The sequence below is a fragment of the Lepus europaeus genome, chromosome 19 (assembly GCF_033115175.1).
Source record: "Lepus europaeus isolate LE1 chromosome 19, mLepTim1.pri, whole genome shotgun sequence".
Taxonomy (NCBI): Eukaryota; Metazoa; Chordata; class Mammalia; order Lagomorpha; family Leporidae; genus Lepus; species Lepus europaeus.
This window is the reverse complement of record NC_084845.1, coordinates 12,780,274-12,797,746: the sequence shown is the minus strand read 5'-3', so window position 1 is coordinate 12,797,746 and position 17,473 is coordinate 12,780,274. Positions and strand designations below refer to the sequence as shown.

The window sequence follows — 17,473 nt, the reverse complement described above, 5'->3', positions numbered from 1 at the left end:
CTGGCTCAGTCTTCCGGAGGAACGCAAGGCTGTGATGCTGATGAAGGGGCACTGGGCGGATCAGATCGGGGCCCTTTGATATCAGACTCACACACAGAAAACTTTTAAGAAAGAAAGAATTTATTCGAAAGGTGGAGTGATGGCATGCCTCTACCCACTGGCTCACTGCCCAGGCTCAACAGCAAGGCCGGGTCAGGCTGAAGCCAGGAGCCCAGGACTCCCGTGTCTCCTGGGTGGGTAGCAGGGGCCATCTTCTGCTTTGCGGGCACACGATCTGGGCTGGAGCGGAGCTGGGGCAGCCAGGACTCCAGGCATCCATGCTGCACCACAGCACCTGCCTCTTAACTGCTCGGTGACCTGATTCTATGGGCTTCCCTCGGCCCCAGCCTCTTCCCGTGGAACGTGGCACTGACAGTAATACTGACCTCACATAATGTGAGTGAATGTGCTTGGCCACATTTGATTTTTTTAAGATTTATTTATTCAAAAGGCAGAGTTAGAGGGAGAGAACTTCATCTGCTGGTTCACTCCCCAAATGGCTGCAAAAGCTGGGGCTGGGCCAGGCTGAAGCCAGGAGCTTGGTGCTCCCATCTGGTCCTCCCCCGAGAGTGGCGGGGGCCTGAGTACCTGGGCCATCTTCCACTGCTTTCCCAGGGGCATCAGCAGGGAGCTGGATCAGAGGCCTCGGCCCCCACATCGGATTTTAAGGAGTGGGGACTGTGTTCCTATCACTGGGCGATGGAGCCTGGCTGCAGCCCAAGCCTTGCCGCCACCCCCCCCCCATAGTCTGGTCATTCACACCCTGAGCCTGGGCCAGAGGGCACTGCCAGTGGCACCCACCTGAGAGCTGCAGGGAACGGCACCGAGACCCAGCCTGGGAGCGCTGGGCGCCTCAGCTGTCCCGGGGTTCGGGCAGCGTCCCTCGGACTCCCACATGGCACCGGGCCTCCAGACTCTGATTCTAAACAGGAGGGCCCCCAGGCTTCTGAGGGAGGGAGCCGGAGGTAGACAAGTGCACGGATCACAACGCACCTGGCCCTTGGGCCTAGCACCGTTTTTTGAGCCAGTTTGTCGGCTGTGCCCGGGGGGACGGAGAGCGCTCCTCAGGCAGGAGGTGGGCTGCCTTGGGAAGTGGGGCTGGAAACCTGGCTTCTGAGAAATGCTGCCAGGGATCCCCAAAACGGCAGGAAAGCTTTCCTTCGAAGCTGTTGGTCTGGTGGGGGGCAGATGCAGCCCCAGCTGACCCCTGCTCCCTGCGTGCCTTGCCCCAGAAGCACCGACACATCACTATCGCCAGTCTGGGTCACCGCACCCCGGGAGCTGAGGGAACTGTAAACAGCCTGCTTGGAGCCCAGGCACTGTCACAGCACGAGGGCCACCGTCCACAGCACGTGGGGCTCCTGGGCGGTGTGCTGAGGACAAGCCCCGGGGACCCCCACTGTCCCCCGGCCTCTGGCTCGCAGCTGCAGTCGGCGGGGGCGTCCTGGCTGGCTAGGACAGGCGCCGGATCCTCACCTTCACGCTGGAGTGGGTGACCAGGGCGCCGTAGTGCCCCACCCAGGAGCGCGTGTCCCTGCCGTACTGCTCGAACGACACGTAGCGGATGCCCTTGCCGAAGTCGGTGAAGACGTGGGAGACCTGTGCGGGGAAGAGCAGGAAGGGGGTGGCCTGTGGCTCCCCAGGCCCGTGCAGGTGCCGGCCCTGCTCTAGGGACAGCAAAGCAAGCGGCAAAGCAGCAGACCCCGCCCCGGGAGGCTGAGGACAGACTGGGGGGGGGGGCACCAGGTGTTCTGCCCAGGGCAGGCAGGAGTGTGTGAGAAGCAAAGGCCCGGGGAGGGGATGTGTGAACACAGGCCCGAGGGAAGGGAAGCTGAGACAGGCATCCTTCTGGATGCTGCCCCTGTGTGTTTGGTATGGGGTTAAGGAGGGCAGGCGTGGAGGCCAGGGCACCACCTCAAAGTCTATGACGACCAGGACAGCACGGGCTCGGGCTGGGTCCTCCACGCCTCACTGTGACCCGGGGCAGGTCACATGGCCCCCCGTGCCTCGGTTTCCTTAGCCCTAGAGTGGCGATAAGGCGAGGACTTTGGCCAGCACACAGTAGGTGCTCAGCACGCGGCTGTTGTGCTAATGGAATGACTGGACAGGCAGAGCTCGGAACAGGAAGCCCTGTTCTTACAGGCCCGCGGGTGTCGGAGCGGGACAGAGAGCATGCGCGGCAGCGAGGCTGGGCCTGTGCGCCCCGCAGCCACCAGCGAAGGGGGAGGGGTGGTCTGGACCCACCTGTCGGCAGCCCCTCTCTGTCCACTGAAGGACCGGGTTGGGTGAAGCCGAGAACTTGACCACTTCGTTTTCGTACTCGTCCAGCAGGCGGACCCGGAGCCGGTAGACGCAGCCGCAGTTCTCTCGGGCGCCCCACCTGCCACCAGGGGGCGGTGAGCCTAAGGGTCCCACACACCCGCACCGCGTTTGCCGGGGTCGGGAACCCCTGGGGGAGGAGCCCGGGTGCTCCTGGAGCGGCTTCCGGGAGCTCTGCGTGGCTAGGCTGGGGCCTGGAGAAGGAACTAGAACCTGGGGAGAGGGCGCAGGAGCCAGAGTGCTCTGGGCAGGCGGGGCTCTCCGCAGTCCCCGGGCTCTGCAGCCGCAGGCCCCCCACCCAACGGTGCACCTCCTCCCAAGCCTCAGTCGCAGAACATAGGGTCCCAGCCCTCAGCGGGCCACCGGCTCCTCCCGGCTCCGCCTCTCCTTGCTGGGCAGCTGTGAGGGCTAGGGGGTGGGCCGGGGGTGGGACTGCGACCCCACACTCACCAGTCCGCCACGCATATCTCAATCTGGGCGCTGTCCAACAGCTCCTGCCAGATCCCCTCCATCACCAGGTCCACGAGCTGCCGCTTGAAGCACCATCTGCGAGGGGCGGGCAGGCGTGGTCTCAGGAATCGGGCCGGGCTTGACCCACAAGGCCGCACACTAGACCTGTGGGCTGGGCATCACCCACAAGGCCACACACTAGACCTGTGGGCTGGGCATCACCCGCAAGGCCGCACACTAGACCTGTGGGCTGGGCATCACCCACAAGGCCACACACTAGACCTGTGGGCTGGGCATCACCCACAAGGCCACACACTAGACCTGTGGGCTGGGCATCACCCACAAGGCCACACACTAGACCTGTGGGCCAGCCTCACCCACGAGGCCACGCACTAGACCTGTGGGCTGGGCATCACCCACGAGGCCATGCACTAGACCTGTGGGCCGGGCGTCACCCAGGGTCCGAGGTGCATGGCCAGGACTCTGGCCCTCTGCTGCCTGCGGGAACAGCCAAGAGGAAACCCCAGCAGGAGATGGAAGGGGAGGAAGGGCTTAAAATCCGGAATGAGCCCTCCTGCTGTGTCCCTCAGAGACCCGGCCCGGCCCAGCGCACCCTCTGCTCCAGCCCTCTCCCAGCTCTGCTAACTGCCTCCTCCCCTGAGCTACGGGCCCGGGCAGCCGTGCCCCTCCACAACACCGGCCCCGGGGACCGGCGGTTCTCCTTGCGGTCTGCCTACGGCTTTGGGCTTTGCCGACGGCCCCTCTCCCCTAGTCTGAGCACGCCAGAGCAACAGAAACGGGCCAATACCAATGGAGGAGCACACAGTGGCCCTGTGGAGGGACAGAGCAACTGAAGATGATAGGGCAGCCCCGTACTCCACCGGGAACGGAGGCTTCTGGGTAAGTAGCGCTGACTCAACATATGGGGAGAGGGGAGTGGGTCCTTATGGAACATCACACTCAGAGGCAGATTAAACGCCTCAGCACGAGAGGGAGAACCATGAGGGACCAGCGCTTGGAACCTGCAGCACCAGCATCCCCTATAGGAGCGCCTGGTCAGTCCCGGCTGCTCCACCTCGGAGCCAGCTCCCTGCTCCCGTGCCTGGGAAAGCAGTGGAAGTTGGCCCAAGCGGGAGACCCAAATGGAGCTCCTGGCTCCCAGCTTCAGCCTGGCCCAGCCCGGGGCCATTCCAGCCATTTGGGGAGTGAACCAGTGGGTGGAAGCTCTCTCTCTCTAACTGCCTTTCAAATAAGTCTTAAAGAAACAAAACCTTTGCAGTTACTAGAAGACAGTATACTGTCCAAGAGAATACTGTTAGGATCTAGGAGTGGAGAAGGACTCTTTATAAACTGAATTTCAAGAACACACACTCTAAAGCAGAAACACAGAGAAATCTGGTCACACAAAAGTAAAAGATTTCTATGCAACAAGGAACATTACGGACACAGTCCGTACAGACGGCAGAGTGGGGGAAGTTTTCTGTGATTCCCAGGACCGACAAGGGACATCTGGGACACGCGGGCACTTCCCAAGGTCAGGGAAGAATGGAACTAAAAGCCAAGGCTATTTTAGTGCAAAAACATTGAAATGCATGTGTACAAGGCAGCGTTTGGGGGTTTTCATAGCACATGTCACAGTTAGCAGCTCTGGAGCTGGCCTGGGTTCACATGCCAGCTCCAGCGCTTACTGCACATCGGCTCGGTTTCCTACTAATAGTAAAGCAGGAGCAATAACAGTACCCGTGTCACAGGGCTGCGGCCATAATTAAGTTCTATGCAAAGCATCTGGCATAAAGGAACCTCTCTCAAACACTGTGCTGTTACTGCGGGTCTCTCGTTTTCTTTTTCGGACTGTGTTTAATGTCTCCCGCCTAAGAAAGAGCAAGCTGCCAATCTTCCTGATTCTCCCAGGCATCTACAAGTGTCTGGTACCCGGCAGACCGCCAGGAAACATCTGTTGACTGGCCGACCAACTGACTGGATGAATCAAGGTATGAGGGAAGCCGAGGGTGAAGGTGAGGACGGGGTCAGGGGGTAGGCTCTCCCTCTCCCTCTCCCACTCACTCGAAAGAAGTCACGAAGCAGGTCTGGGAAGGAGCCCCTGGCACCAGGGTGAGGTTCTTCTCCACGGCCCAGCCGTTCCCGCCGTGCTCCACCTCCCAGCCTCTGAAGCCCTCTGTGTGAACAGAACTGGGTTGGACCTCGCTTTCGCCCGCCTGCTCGCCCCCAGCCCTGCCCCTGGCTTCTTCACTGTGCCGCCACTCAAATGCCGCCCCCTCTCCCCTGGCCACGCCCACTCGGTCAGTTTCCCTCCCCCACCTCCAATGCGGTCTACTCATTCAGTACAAGCTCCGCCCCTGCCACCGCACTATTGGCTTCAGTCTGGTTCCTCCTCTGTCGGCCACGCCCACCCGGCTGCAGGCCCGTCCCAGACCCACCCCTGGCTCCTCCCCTGCTCTGGGCCGCCCCGCCTCACTCCTGGCCACGCCCACGACACGCACGCTCTCCGCAGGAGTTGAAGATGAGGTTACGGCCCAGCGGGGCCCGCAGGCAGTAGCGCGCCAGGGCGCACAGCGGCAGCTCGTCCTGGTCCTCGCTGTTGGGCGGGCAGCGCTGGGCCAGGGCGTAGAGCGCGCGGCCCTGGGCGCTGCAGTCGCGGGCCAGCTGCAGCAGCCACACGGTGGGCCCGTCCACCACGTCGCGCCAGGCCCGGCACACGGGGCGGCAGCGCGTCACCAGCGCGCGCGGCGGCACGTGGCTCAGCACCTGCACCAGCAGCTCGGGCGGCAGCGCGTCCAGGGCCAGCGGCGGCTCCATGGGCGGCCGCTGCCGCGAGGGCCGCCCACCCATCTCCGGCTGCGGCGCCCTGCGGGTGGAGAGAAGTGGGCGGTCATGGCTCCTGTGGACCTTGGAGATAGACACACACACATCCCCGCCCCCTTATTTTAGCCCTGGACTCACTGCTCCTTGGGCTGCTCTCACCGTCGTGCTTGGCGACCTCACATCAGACAGGCGACACTCTGCTCTCCTGTCCTCCCTCCCATGGGGACCCCGAGACCCTGAGTAACCCAGCCTCCCAACAGCTCCGGCTCGCACGCCCCCTCTGCAGCCGCGGCCTCCCTCCTCCAGGGCCCGGGCGCCCACGGTCCTCCAAGCCCCGTTTGTCCCCCACTCCTTTCCTCCGCCCTCCACCCATGTGTCCTGCTCATCTCCCCACCACGCAGGAACTAGCAAAGGGCAGAAGGGTTCTACCTGTCCACCTGTGCCATGTGAGACCCGCCAGTGTGCGGTCCTCCCCCCCACCCCCGCCCCGTCTGCTCTTGGTAGCAATGTGTCTGTCACTGAGGTGTGGCTGGAGCTGGGCGCAGGCCCCTCCAGAAGGAAGGCAGCCTTCAGGGAGCAGCAAGAACCTTCCAGAAATAGGCCTCATAAGTGCCTCCAAAAGCTTATGGAGGGGCCGGCGCTGTGGCGCATCAGGTAAAGCTGCCGGTTGCAGTGCCAGCATCCCATATGGCACCAGTTCGAGTCCTGGCTGCTTCACTTCCCATCCAGCTCTCTGCTATGGCCTGGGAAGTAGAAGATGTCCCAAGTCCTTGGGCCCCTGCACCCTCGTGGGAGATCCAGAAGAAGCTCCTGGCTTCAGATTGGGACAGCTCCGGCCATTGCGGCCAACTGGGGAGTGAACCAGTGGATGGAAGACCTCTCTCTCTCTCTCTCTGCCTACCTCTCTGTAACTCTATCTTTCAAATAAATAAAATAAATCTTAAAAAAAAAGTTTATGGAACAATAGAGTGAACAGTTCTTTTGTTGAGAACCATTTTTGGAAACAACCCATGGCTTTTTCATAATACACATTTTCCATGAACTTTTTGGCAGTGCCCTCATTCTAAGTACACTACAAGAAAATGCCTGTTGGGGATGCTCGGCAAAGGATTTGGGGGAGCTGGTGCCTGCCAAGTCCATGTGGCTGAATCCTGACCAGTGGCTTTGCCAGTACAGGGGAAGGCAGGTGTATCCAGGAGTAGGGGGTGGGGGTTGTTGGTTGTCATAGTAACTGGAGGATGCTCCTAGCATTGTTTCCAGGGACCCACGGTGCCCATGGCAACCATATTTTCCCCAAATGGGTATAATAACATCCTGACACACGTGTCCGTGATTCTGTAACTCACTATGCTGTGGCGTGCGCGTCCCTCTTGGTCACCAGGCAGACCCTTTCGAATGCCTTTCACAGCGCTGCAGCCCTGACACTGCTGAGGGGCTTTCAAGGATGTGTCCACCTGACCCCCTGCTGAGCCACTGGTGCTGCAGGCGGGAGAGCTGGGGTCCCAGCAGCTGCTGCCTTCCGTGGTGTAGACACGAGGGGACTCCCAAATGTCCAGGGAAGGTGGGCTTTGGGCCCAGTGCTTAGCACGCTGGTTAAGACGTCCATACCAGGCTGGTGTTGTGGCACGGCGGGACGCCCCCACCCCACATTGAGGGCCCAGCACCTCCACTTCTGACCCAGCTCCCTGCTAATGCACACCCCAGGAAGCAGCAGATGACGGCTCAAGTGCTTGGGCCCCTGCCACTCACGGGGGACACCGGGATGGAGTTCTTGGCTCCTGGTTTCGGCCTGGGCCAGCCCCAACTGTTGCAGCCATCTGGGGAGTGCACCAATGGATGGACCATCCCCCTCTCTCTGCCTTCCAAGTTGATGAAAATAAATAAGTAAGCATTAAAAAAAATAAAAAGATGACCGCACCTCACAGCACAGCACCGGGGTTTGAGTCCGTGGTCCCACTTCCAGTTCCGCGTTCCTGCTCATGCAGCCCCTGGGAGGTAGCAGGTGACGGCTCAGCCGGTCGGGTCTCTGCCAGCCAAGTCAGAGAGCCGGGATGGAGTCTCTGGTCCTGGCTTTGGTTCCAGCCCTGGTTCCACTGCTGCGAGCACTTGGGGAGTAACCCAGCAGATGGAACACTCTCGCTATGAAAAAATTTGTGAAAAAACAGAATTAGAAGGTAATGTGCATTTTCCATGAATTTTTGGAAGAGCCCCTTGGACCCCAGCCATGGCCGAGTGCTATGGGTTGAGTTTCCTGGACTGTGCATGTGGAATGATGTGCAACCAGATGGACATAACTGGCTCGAGCCAGTGCAAGCCAGCTCTAGGACCCCACTGCCGGAGCCCCACAGGCTGGCTGCCCCAAGCCATCCTGCGGGGGAGACCGCATGGACGGCACAGGGAGAGAGGGTGCCGTTCCAGCCCCTCCCCGCACATCCCACAGCAGTGAAGGCAGCGGTGAGGAAGCTCCTGGCTGATCCAGCCCCAGACGAGCCCCCTAGGTGAGGACCATCAGCTGAGCCGTGAGAACGCTATCATCGGGGAGCGGTCTGCAGGCTGCACTAGCTAAATGGCGTGGAGCTCCCCCATCCTCGTGCTGTGTGGCACGGGTGGCGCCAGAGCCTTTGGTAAGGAACCAGTGGGCATCCCGGCTGTACACACGGACAGATAGGGGTCCAAATCCTGACCCCACCCACCTGCCACCTGTGTGATTGGGGCAACATATTTATATCCTTTGAACCCAAGCAATTAAGTCAGGAGTAGCATGATTTAAAAAAAAACAAAAAACAAACAAAAAAAAAAAAAACCAAAAAACTGTTTTTAAGCATTGACTACCACTAATTAATTAATTTATTTATTAGAGAGAGCAAAGGGAGATGTCAGCCCCTGATCTGCTGGCTCATGCCCCAAATGCCTGCAACAGCCGAGACTGGGCCACACTGAAGCTGAGAACTTAGTCCAGGTCTCCCACGCAGGTGCAGGGGCCCAAGGACCTGGGCCATCTTCCACTGCTTTCCCAGGCCACAGCAGAGAGCTGGATCGGAAGAGGAGCAGTTGGGACTTGAACCAGCACCCATATGGGATGCCGGCACTGCAGGAGGCAGCCTTACCCGCTACACCACAGCACCAGCCCTCAAGTGTTGGCTTAATGGCTGCACCACACGCTCGCTCCTACCGCTATTTCAGCTGGTGTACAGTAGTGATTTAACTCAAAAATCTGGAATCTGAATCTTTTACCTCTTGAGAGTGGGATCAGTGAGTCAGGAACTCGCTTCAGGGTGAGTAGATGCCTACCCGCTGATGGCGTGGTACAGCAACAGAATCCTGCACCCTCACGCTTTGTGCAACACGACATTCGGCCCTGCTGCCCATGCACTGTCATTGTACTCACTCCTAGTTTTACGAATCTGGAAGACTGAACCAGCTGTTCGTATGGATGCTAATAATTCAGTGTCAGACCAAAACACTCACAGGCGTTGGCATTCCTATGCGGGTGTGTTCACCGTGTGACTACTGCAGCTTTCCTGTATGGCTGAAAACCTGTCTGCACGCAGTCACTGTGGTGGGGGCTGGGAAACTCCACCTGGCCGGGATTCAGCATCTCCAAAACCTGGGGGGGCCGGCGCTGTGGTGCAGTGGGTTAACGCCCTGGCCTGAAGAGCCAGCATCCTATATGGGCAGCGGTTCGAGTCCCGGCTGCTCCACTTCTGATCCAGCTCTCTGCTATGGCCTGGGAAAGCAGTAGAAGATGGCCCAAGTCCTTGGGCCCCTGCATCCACGTGGGAGACCCAGAAGAAGCTCCTGGCTCCTGGCTTCGGATCGGCGCATTGGGGAGTGAACCATCAGATGGAAGACCTCTCTCTCTCTCTCTCTCCCTCTCCTCTCTCTTTGTAACTCTTTCAAATAAATAAAAATAAATCTTAAAAAAAAAATTGCTGGGACCCTCCTGCCCAGGGAAGAGCGTGGCTGAGGGCTTCTAGGACCCCAGGTTGCTGCCCCCATCAGAGAACGGGTGGGCAGAAGCTCCCTAATGGAACTAGATGGGCCTGGGCAAATCCTATCCCTGGGAGACTTTTTATTCCCTCTTCTAAAGATTTATTTATTTGTCCGAAAGGCAGAGTTACAGAAAGAGAAAGTGAGAGACAGAGAGATCTTCCATCTGGTGGTTCACTCTTCAAATGGCCACAGTGGCTGGAGCTGGGCCAGGCCGAAGCCAGGAGCTTCTTCTGGGTCTCCCATGTGTGTGCAGGGGCCCAAATGTTTGGGCCATCCTCTGCTGTTTTTCCAGATACATTAGCAGGGAGCTGGACAGGAAGTGGAGCAGCCAGGACTTGAACCTGCGCCCATATGGGATGCCAGTGTCAGAGGTGGCTGTTTAACCAGCTATGAGGCTATTCCTTGAATATATTGCCCATCTCTGATCCTAGTTTTCTTTCTTATAACATGGGAACAATTATTCCCTAACCGCAAGGGATTGATGTGGGTGTTGAAGGATGTTTGTGCCTAAGCCATGCCTAGGACTCAAGGAATAAAACTCAATGGTAAAGGGGGCCGGCACTGTGGCACAGTGGGTTAAAGCCCCAGCCTGCAGCGTCGGCATCCCATTCGAGTCCCGCTGCTCATCATTTGTAGTCAATGCGGAAGATGTGTGAGTTTTTCCAAAGGTCTAAAAATAAAAATCCCCCTAAGTGGGGCTGTGTGAATCAGCCCGTGTTGGTCAAGTGTCAGCGGCAGAGCAGTCACCGAGGGTATGTCCTGGCTGGCCACACCTGCTCCCGCCCGGGTTCTGGGCACAGAGAGGGCCGCACCGCCCTGTGTATCTCTAAAGGGGCTTTGAAGGATCTCTCCACAGACAGGCTCACTGTGGGAGGCGAGAGCTTAGCTTCCCCAACAGGGACACTGGGCAACGGGCACGCAGACAGGAACCCTACGCGGATGGAGACCCCAGGCGCATACAAACCCCCATGGGAGGAAACCCCACCCGGACAGCGACCACGTGCCAGCTACGAATCTTTAAACCTTTAACATGCATCCTCTCTAAGAAAAAATAGGAGCATTCACGGGTCTACACTGCGATCCTGCTTGAAGAAATCCATTCTACCATTTCACACACACTCCATGGGCAGTCCCCCACCTTCCCCTTGTCCCAACAAAGGCTTTCCCACAAGTCCAGGTGTGTGTCACACGCTAGGGCGGTCGCATGCAAACTCCTTTGACTTAAAGCACTGTCTCGCCCTCACTGTGGCGCCAGTTCGAGGCCCGGCTGCTCCACTTCCGATCCAGCTCCCTGCTAATGCACCTGGGCAAGCAGAAGATGGCCCAAGTGCTTGGGCCCCTGCACCCGCGCGGGAGACCAGATGGAGGTCCAGGCTCCTCGGAGGCCGCTGCCACCATCTGGGGAGTGACTCAGGGAATGGACTCTCTCCCGCTCTCTCAGTAGCTCTGCCTTTTAAATACAATAAATAAACCTTGTAAAAAAAAAAAGATTCTTTTTATCATGGAAAGGGTTTGTGAGCCGTCGTTATAACTTGGTGAGATTAAATAATTAATATTTAAACACACGCAAACACTTTGAAAACACGTCTGCTCGGCCGTGTAGGAAACAAGTGGCCAAGACGCTCTCGGGCTGGAGAAGCGGTGGCAGGGAGGCCAAAGCGGGGCCCCGGGGACGCGGGCAGACGCCGGCAACGGGGAAGCCGTCACAGCCCGCGGCCTTGATCCGGCGGTGGCCGCACCGAGGTCCGAAACCACGCGCCAGGCGCCGCCAGCCGCTCCGGCCGCGCGTGGAAAGTGACTGCGTCCCGGGAGGCGCGGGAGGCGCGGAGCGCGGTCTCCCTGTCCGCGTGTCCCGGGACGCGGGGACAACGTCACGCTGCACTCGGAGCCCGAGTCGGGACACTTCCGTCCGAACGCGGCCCAGGCCCCGGGGCGCGGGGAGCCCGGGCGCGCACAGCCCCGGACTCCGCGGACCCACCTCGCCGGGCGCCCCGCGGAGAGCGGGCACACGACGCGCGCTCGGGTCCAGCCTGGATCCTTACCTGTCCCGGCGCGAACCGGGCGACCCGCTCGGAGACGGCGGCGGGCGGCGACGCCCCCCTCCCCACCCCGCTCCGGGAGGCAGCGGGGGCTCCCCGGGATCGGCCCGGCCCAGGGAGCCCCGGGACCCGGGGCCCGGGTGGGGGCCTCTCCCGGGGGCAGCGGCTGAAGCCCGGCGGTGCTCGGGGCTGGCGGCTGTGAGCCGAGGCCCCAGCGCCAGCGAGGCCGCCCCCTGCTCCGGCGGCTGCGCGGGGCGGGCGCGGGGCGGGGCCAGCCCGGTCCCAGGCGACCACTGCCCCCGAGCGCCCCACCGCCCCCAGAGCCCCAGCTCGCTAAGCCCCACCCCACTCCGTTTTCTCCTCGGTCTGGCCGGGCGGTCTCCCCTCCTCCCACATCCGCGCGTCCCAGGCACCGGCTTCCCGCCACAGGCCCCGACCCTGATCTGCAACTTCTCCCCCAAGGGAGCTGAAAATGTTTATTTTGTTGCAAACGTTTATTTAAAATTTAGGTATAGTTTTTGCAACAACATGCCTTTCCGTTAACTTTGTGAAGACCCCACAGTATGCGTGGATTTAAAAAAATTTTTTTAAAGATTTACTTATTTATTTGAAAGCCAGAGTTACAGAGAGATAAAAGAGAGCCAGATCTTCATCCGCTAGCTCACTCCCAAAATGGTCCCCAGATGATCTACTCCGCTGTCAGGAGCTTCTCCTGGGTCTCTCAGGAGGGTGCAGGGGCCCAGGGGCTTGGGCCATCTCCTGCTGCTTTCCCAGGCCATAGCAGAGAGCTGGATCAGAAGTGGAGCAGCTGGAGCTTGAACAAGCGCCTATATGGGATGCTGGCATTGCAGGTGGCGACCCCAATAAATTTATCTTTTAACTCCACCCTCCTTGACCTTTCTCAAGTAGTCTGTGTTCGGTGCTGGCCACCTGGCATGGTCTGAGAAATGCCCCAGAATCAGCCAGCCGGCAGAGTGATTTGAAGCCAGTGAGGAAGCCGTGGGGATAATCACCAAATCTGCGATGGGTGCCTGGCATTCTGGGGGCAAGTGAATCTGTAAGAGGGGAGGTTCTCTAAATTTAATCTGTTAAATTTAATCTGTTAAAGACAGAATTGGAGGCAGAGGAAGAGAGAGAGGTCTTACATCCGCTGGTTCATTCCCCAGATGTCCACAATGGCCAGAGCTGCACCGATCCAAAGCCAGGAGCCAGGAGCTTCTTCCGGGTCTTCCACGCAGGTGCAGGGGCCCAAGGACTTGAGCCATCTTCCACTGCTTTCCCAGACCATAGCAGAGAGCTGGATCAGAAGAAGAGCAGCCGAGACTTGAAACTGCCCATATGGGACGAGGGCACTACAGGCGGTGGCTTTACCCGCTATGCCACAGCGCTGGCTCCAAGAGGGGAGTTCTTGTCACCGCAGGTCCAGGCAGGCACAGTTCACAGAGGCCAGTGCTGTGGCTCGGGACACTAAGCTGCCACCTGCAATGCCAGCATCCTGAATCAGAGCGCTAGCTCCAGTCCCAGCTGCTCCACTTCTGATCCAGCGCCCCACTAATGCACCTAGGAAGGCAATGGAAGACGGCCTGCGTGCTCTGGTCCCTGCCAACCACCTGGAAGATCCAGATGGAGTTCCTGGCTCCTCTGCCTTCCGCGGTCCCTGGCCCTGACCCATGTGGCCATTTGGATAGAAGATTGTCTCCCACCCCATAACTCTGCCTTTAAAATCTTTTTAAAAAGAAACACATCAACACAGATCAAATGTTAGGGTAATGAGGCTTAAGCTTCTCCAGGGCCAGAGAGCTCAGTGCTGAAATGGAACCAAGGTGAGCTTCAGGTGCACTTGGCCCCACCTGCACAGGTGTGTTCCTCCTGCAGCCCAGGTGCCTGCTGGCCGCCTCTCTTCCCGGACCCTGCCGAAAACCCGAAGGACAGTTTTGGAGAACACCAGCTGCTTCAGGGGTCTTGAAATAGCAATGAGTCATGATGAAGACTTCCCGGCTGCTCTCAGGTCAGCTGGTTCCTACAGAGCGAGCGTGTTCCAGGGAGAGGCCTGCTCCGAACTTGATCCCTCAGCACCCACGCCTGTCTGCTGATCACACCTGTCACTCCTCCTTCAGCGCCCCCACCCCCAGCCCACCGTGAACCCAATCTGCACGTGTGAACGGAAGCCTGCCGGGACACAGGTGCGTCCCATCAGTGGTGCCTGCTGTAACTTCCTGTGGTTCTAAGCCTGGCTGGCAGCACCGTCATTCCAAAGTCATTTCTGATGCCTAAGGTAGTTTTGAACTTATTTTTCCCCCAAAGAAACCTTTTACAAACTTCTTGTATTTCACAAATACAACCTTGGGAACATGGAGATTCTTCCCATTGTACCCCTCCTCCTCCTCCCTCTCCTATTCACAGTCTTATTTTTTTTACTAAGATCTATTTTCAATTAACTTTACATATTTTTAAAAAGATGTATTTATTTATTTGAGAGTTAAACAGAGAGAAAAGGAGAGGCAGAGAGAGAGAGGTCTTCTATCCGCTGGTTCACTCCCCAGTTGGCCACAATGGCTGGAGCTGTGCAGATCCGAAGCCTGGCGACAGGAGCTTCCTCCGGGTCTTCTCATGCAGGTGCAGGGGCCCAAGGACGTGGTCATCTTCTACTGCTTTTCCAGGCCATAGCAGAGAGCTGGATCGGAACTGGAGCAGCTGGCACCCATATGGAATGCCGGCACTGCAGCTTTACCTGCTACACTATAGCACCGGCCCCTCAATTTTATACACAAAATATTACCTCTATACTAAGTAAAACATTCAGTAATTTGTATTGGAAAAAAAATTCTTCAACAGTTGAGACAAGGGCTGTTCAAAGTCACTGCATCTCGAATTTCATTCTTTAGAAACTTTACACTTTAAAGAGGCTCCCAAGAATGATACATCTTTTGCAAGCACTTAGACATAAGAATATCTTCAACTTAATACACTAAAATGAAATAAATCTTTAAAAAAAATTTTTTTTTTGACAGGCAGAGTGGACAGTGAGAGAGAGACAGAGAAAGGTCTTCCTTTTTGCCGTTGGTTCACCCTCAAATGGCCGGCGCGCTGCGCTGATCCGAAGCCAGGAGCCAGGTGCTTCTCCTGGTCTCCCATGGGGTGCAGGGCCCAAGCACTTGGGCCATCCTCCACTGTACTCCCTGGCCACAGCAGAGAGCTGGCCTGGAAGACGGGCAACTGGGACAGAATCCGGCGCCCCGACCGGGACTAGAACCTGGTATGCCGGTGCCGCAAGGCGGAGGATTAGCCTGTTGAGCTTCCGCGCCGGCCATGAAATAAATCTTTGGGAACAAGTTTTACTGTTAACTCTCATAATACAACTCTTTGAGGATAGAGGGTCCTGCATGGGAAGTTAGTGCACCGTGACTCCTATTGTTAATTTAACAATTAACACTCTCCTGTATGACGTCAGTGATCAACCGAAGCTACTGACATGAGCTGCCTAGGCTATGGAAGCCTTTTGAATCCACAGACTCCAGCAGTATTTCAACAACGCCATGAGCAAAGTGGAAGTTCTCTCCTCCCTTCAGAGAAAAGTACATTCCTCTTTGATGACCACTTCTTTCCACTGGGGTCTCACCCACCAAGATCCTTCATGTAGGATGTTTTTTGCCAGTGTCTTGGCTTTCCATGCCTGAAATGCTCTGGTGGGCTTTTCAGCCAGACCAGAATGCCTTATGGGCTGATTCTGAGGCCAGAGTGCTACTTAAAGTGATTGTCATTCTATGAGTCTGCTGTGTGGACTGCTTCCCATGTTGGAGCATTCTCTCCTTTTTAACTCTATGATAATCACCAAACACTTAATTCTATCTATATGATCACTTTAACACTTAAAATGTTTTGCCACCCAGCTTAAGGGGATTTGGGGTCCCATGGCAAGTTTTAAAATTGTACCCTTAGAAGTGAAGTCAGTCTGTAAGAATGTATGCAGAACTATACAGCTTTACAGTTACAAACTTCATACATGTCATAAGTACAACTTTAGGAACATAGTGATTCTTCCCACCGTGCCCACCCTCCCACCCATACTCCCACCCTCCTTCCTCCTCCCTAAATTTTACTAAGATCTATTTTCAATTAACTTTATAAACATACGATTCTGAAAGTAATCTTGTGTTCCTCTTGTGCACATTTTGGAATATTTTCTTTATGTTTTGCTGTGGAGACTTTGACTACAACGTGTTGCAGTGAAGACTTCTTCTGGCCATGTCTATTAAGAGTTCTATGTGCTGCCTGTATGTGGATGTCCCTTTCTCCAAATTAGAGAAGCTTTGTTATTTCACTAGGACCTTCTAATCCTTCCTCTCTTTCCATGCCTTCAGGAACTCCTAGGACCAGTATGTTGGGTCATTTGAGAGTATCCTATAGATCTCCAACAGTGTTTTTTTAGTTTTCAAATTTCTTCCTGTTTTTGGTCAGACTGTAAAATTTTCTGCAATTTGTCTTCTAAATTGGATATTCTTTCTTCTGCTTTACGGATTCTGTTGTTAAGGATTTCCACTAAATTTGTTAGTCGTTCTATTGTATTCAACATTTCCGGTTTTGTTTTATTCAACATTTCCAAGATTTCATTTTGATTTTTATTTAAGATACGCATGTCTTGGGAGAACTTTCCTTTCATGTCATGTATGAATTCCGTTACTTCATGCAGTTGCTTCTGACTACTTGCAAGTACTCGTATGCTCAATTTTTTTAATTCCATTTCTGTCAGTTCTTCAGTCTCTTCATTTTCACATTCTGGTATTGAACTGTTATGTTCTTTTGGGGGCATCCTGTTGTCTTCCTTATTCTTGTTTCTTGAATTCCTGCGTTTATTATTCGGCATTTCTGGAGATACTCGTTGGTTTCTTTGTGTGATGGCACTAATCTTCGGATTATTCCTCTGTGGATTAGTGGAGCGTCTGCTTTTTCAGTGAATACCTAGAGGCGTGTGCTGGGTGTGGCCAGCAAGAGCTCTGCTCAGTGCTCCAGGCAAACCGAGTGTCCAAGGCAACACCCAGCTTGGGCGTGGTCAATCTTTTTAATTTTATCAGAGGGGAAGTTTGTTCCACTCTGTTGGTGTAGTCTCAGGCTCACCACCTCTCCTCAAAGAGAACAGAGCCTGGGCGCTAGCCCTAGTGGGTCCAATATTCGTCCACTCTGCCACAAGGACCACACAGAGGATCTGTGCAGTCCTCAGTGTGAGCTCAGATTCCCCAGCAAGGACCCTCACCAGGTAACCAGGAAACTCAGCATGTGGAGTCTACCACGGTGACTGCCCAAAGTCCCAGCTACACCCTGTGCCCTCCCATGCGGCCACAGTTTTCACAGTCAGGAGCACCCAGCTCTCTCAGTTCTCCCCGCCAGACGCAGGCGTCTCCGCTGGGCTGGTTGCTGGGCTCGGACAGGAGCCGGGGCAGCTGTTCCCTGTGTCCAAAATGGCGCCCACCCTCTACGGGCCTGTTGCAGGACGCCGGGGCACGCTGCTGGGGGAGAAACAGGCCCCCCTTTTTCTTCTCCTCCAGCCTGGAGGTACACCGTCCCCCACAGGGCTCCAAGCCGGATTCCCCCAGGCTCTTGCCGCAGCTTTATCCCCAGTGGTTTGGGCTGCTGCAGTCTGGTCTCACCTCCCTCCAGGGCTGGTGCAGAGGCTCCCGGCGGCTGGGCTCCTGAGCTGTGCGGTCCACACCCTCCGCGTCGTCCACAGTGTCCCTCTAATTCGCGTGGAGTTTCCTCTGCCGTTTTCTCCCTCACTCTTCGCTGAGGCTGCGCTTTTTCCACTTTTTTAAGCT

At 56.6% G+C, this 17,473-nt stretch overlaps 1 protein-coding gene across 1 annotated transcript; it reads right to left on the bottom strand.

Annotated features, from left to right (window-relative positions):
• Nucleotides 1-128: 128 nt before the first annotated feature.
• Nucleotides 129-11,860, bottom strand: FBXO17 (F-box protein 17). The gene is made up of 7 exons (XM_062176782.1): nucleotides 11,667-11,860; nucleotides 7,550-7,770; nucleotides 5,310-5,674; nucleotides 4,873-4,984; nucleotides 2,809-2,904; nucleotides 2,284-2,419; nucleotides 129-1,638 (listed from the first exon to the last, which is right to left on the bottom strand). The coding sequence occupies exons 3-7, from the start codon at nucleotides 5,656-5,658 to the stop codon at nucleotides 1,492-1,494; spliced, it is 840 nt and encodes a 279-aa protein (XP_062032766.1). The 5' UTR covers nucleotides 5,659-5,674; nucleotides 7,550-7,770; nucleotides 11,667-11,860; the 3' UTR covers nucleotides 129-1,491.
• Between the last annotated feature and the right edge of the window lie 5,613 nt (nucleotides 11,861-17,473).

Bases quoted from the DNA above. Each gene is read 5' to 3' on its own strand.
- FBXO17 (XM_062176782.1), bottom strand. From the start codon at position 5,658: ATGGGTGGGCGGCCCTCGCGGCAGCGGCCGCCCATGGAGCCGCCGCTG. The intron at 2,905-4,872 runs GTGAGTGGGAGA...CGCCCCTCGCAG, and splicing joins TGCTTCGTGACTTCTTTCGA to ATGGTGCTTCAAGCGGCAGC. The intron at 1,639-2,283 runs GTGGGTCCAGAC...TTCCCCGCACAG, and splicing joins CAGAGAGGGGCTGCCGACAG to GTCTCCCACGTCTTCACCGA.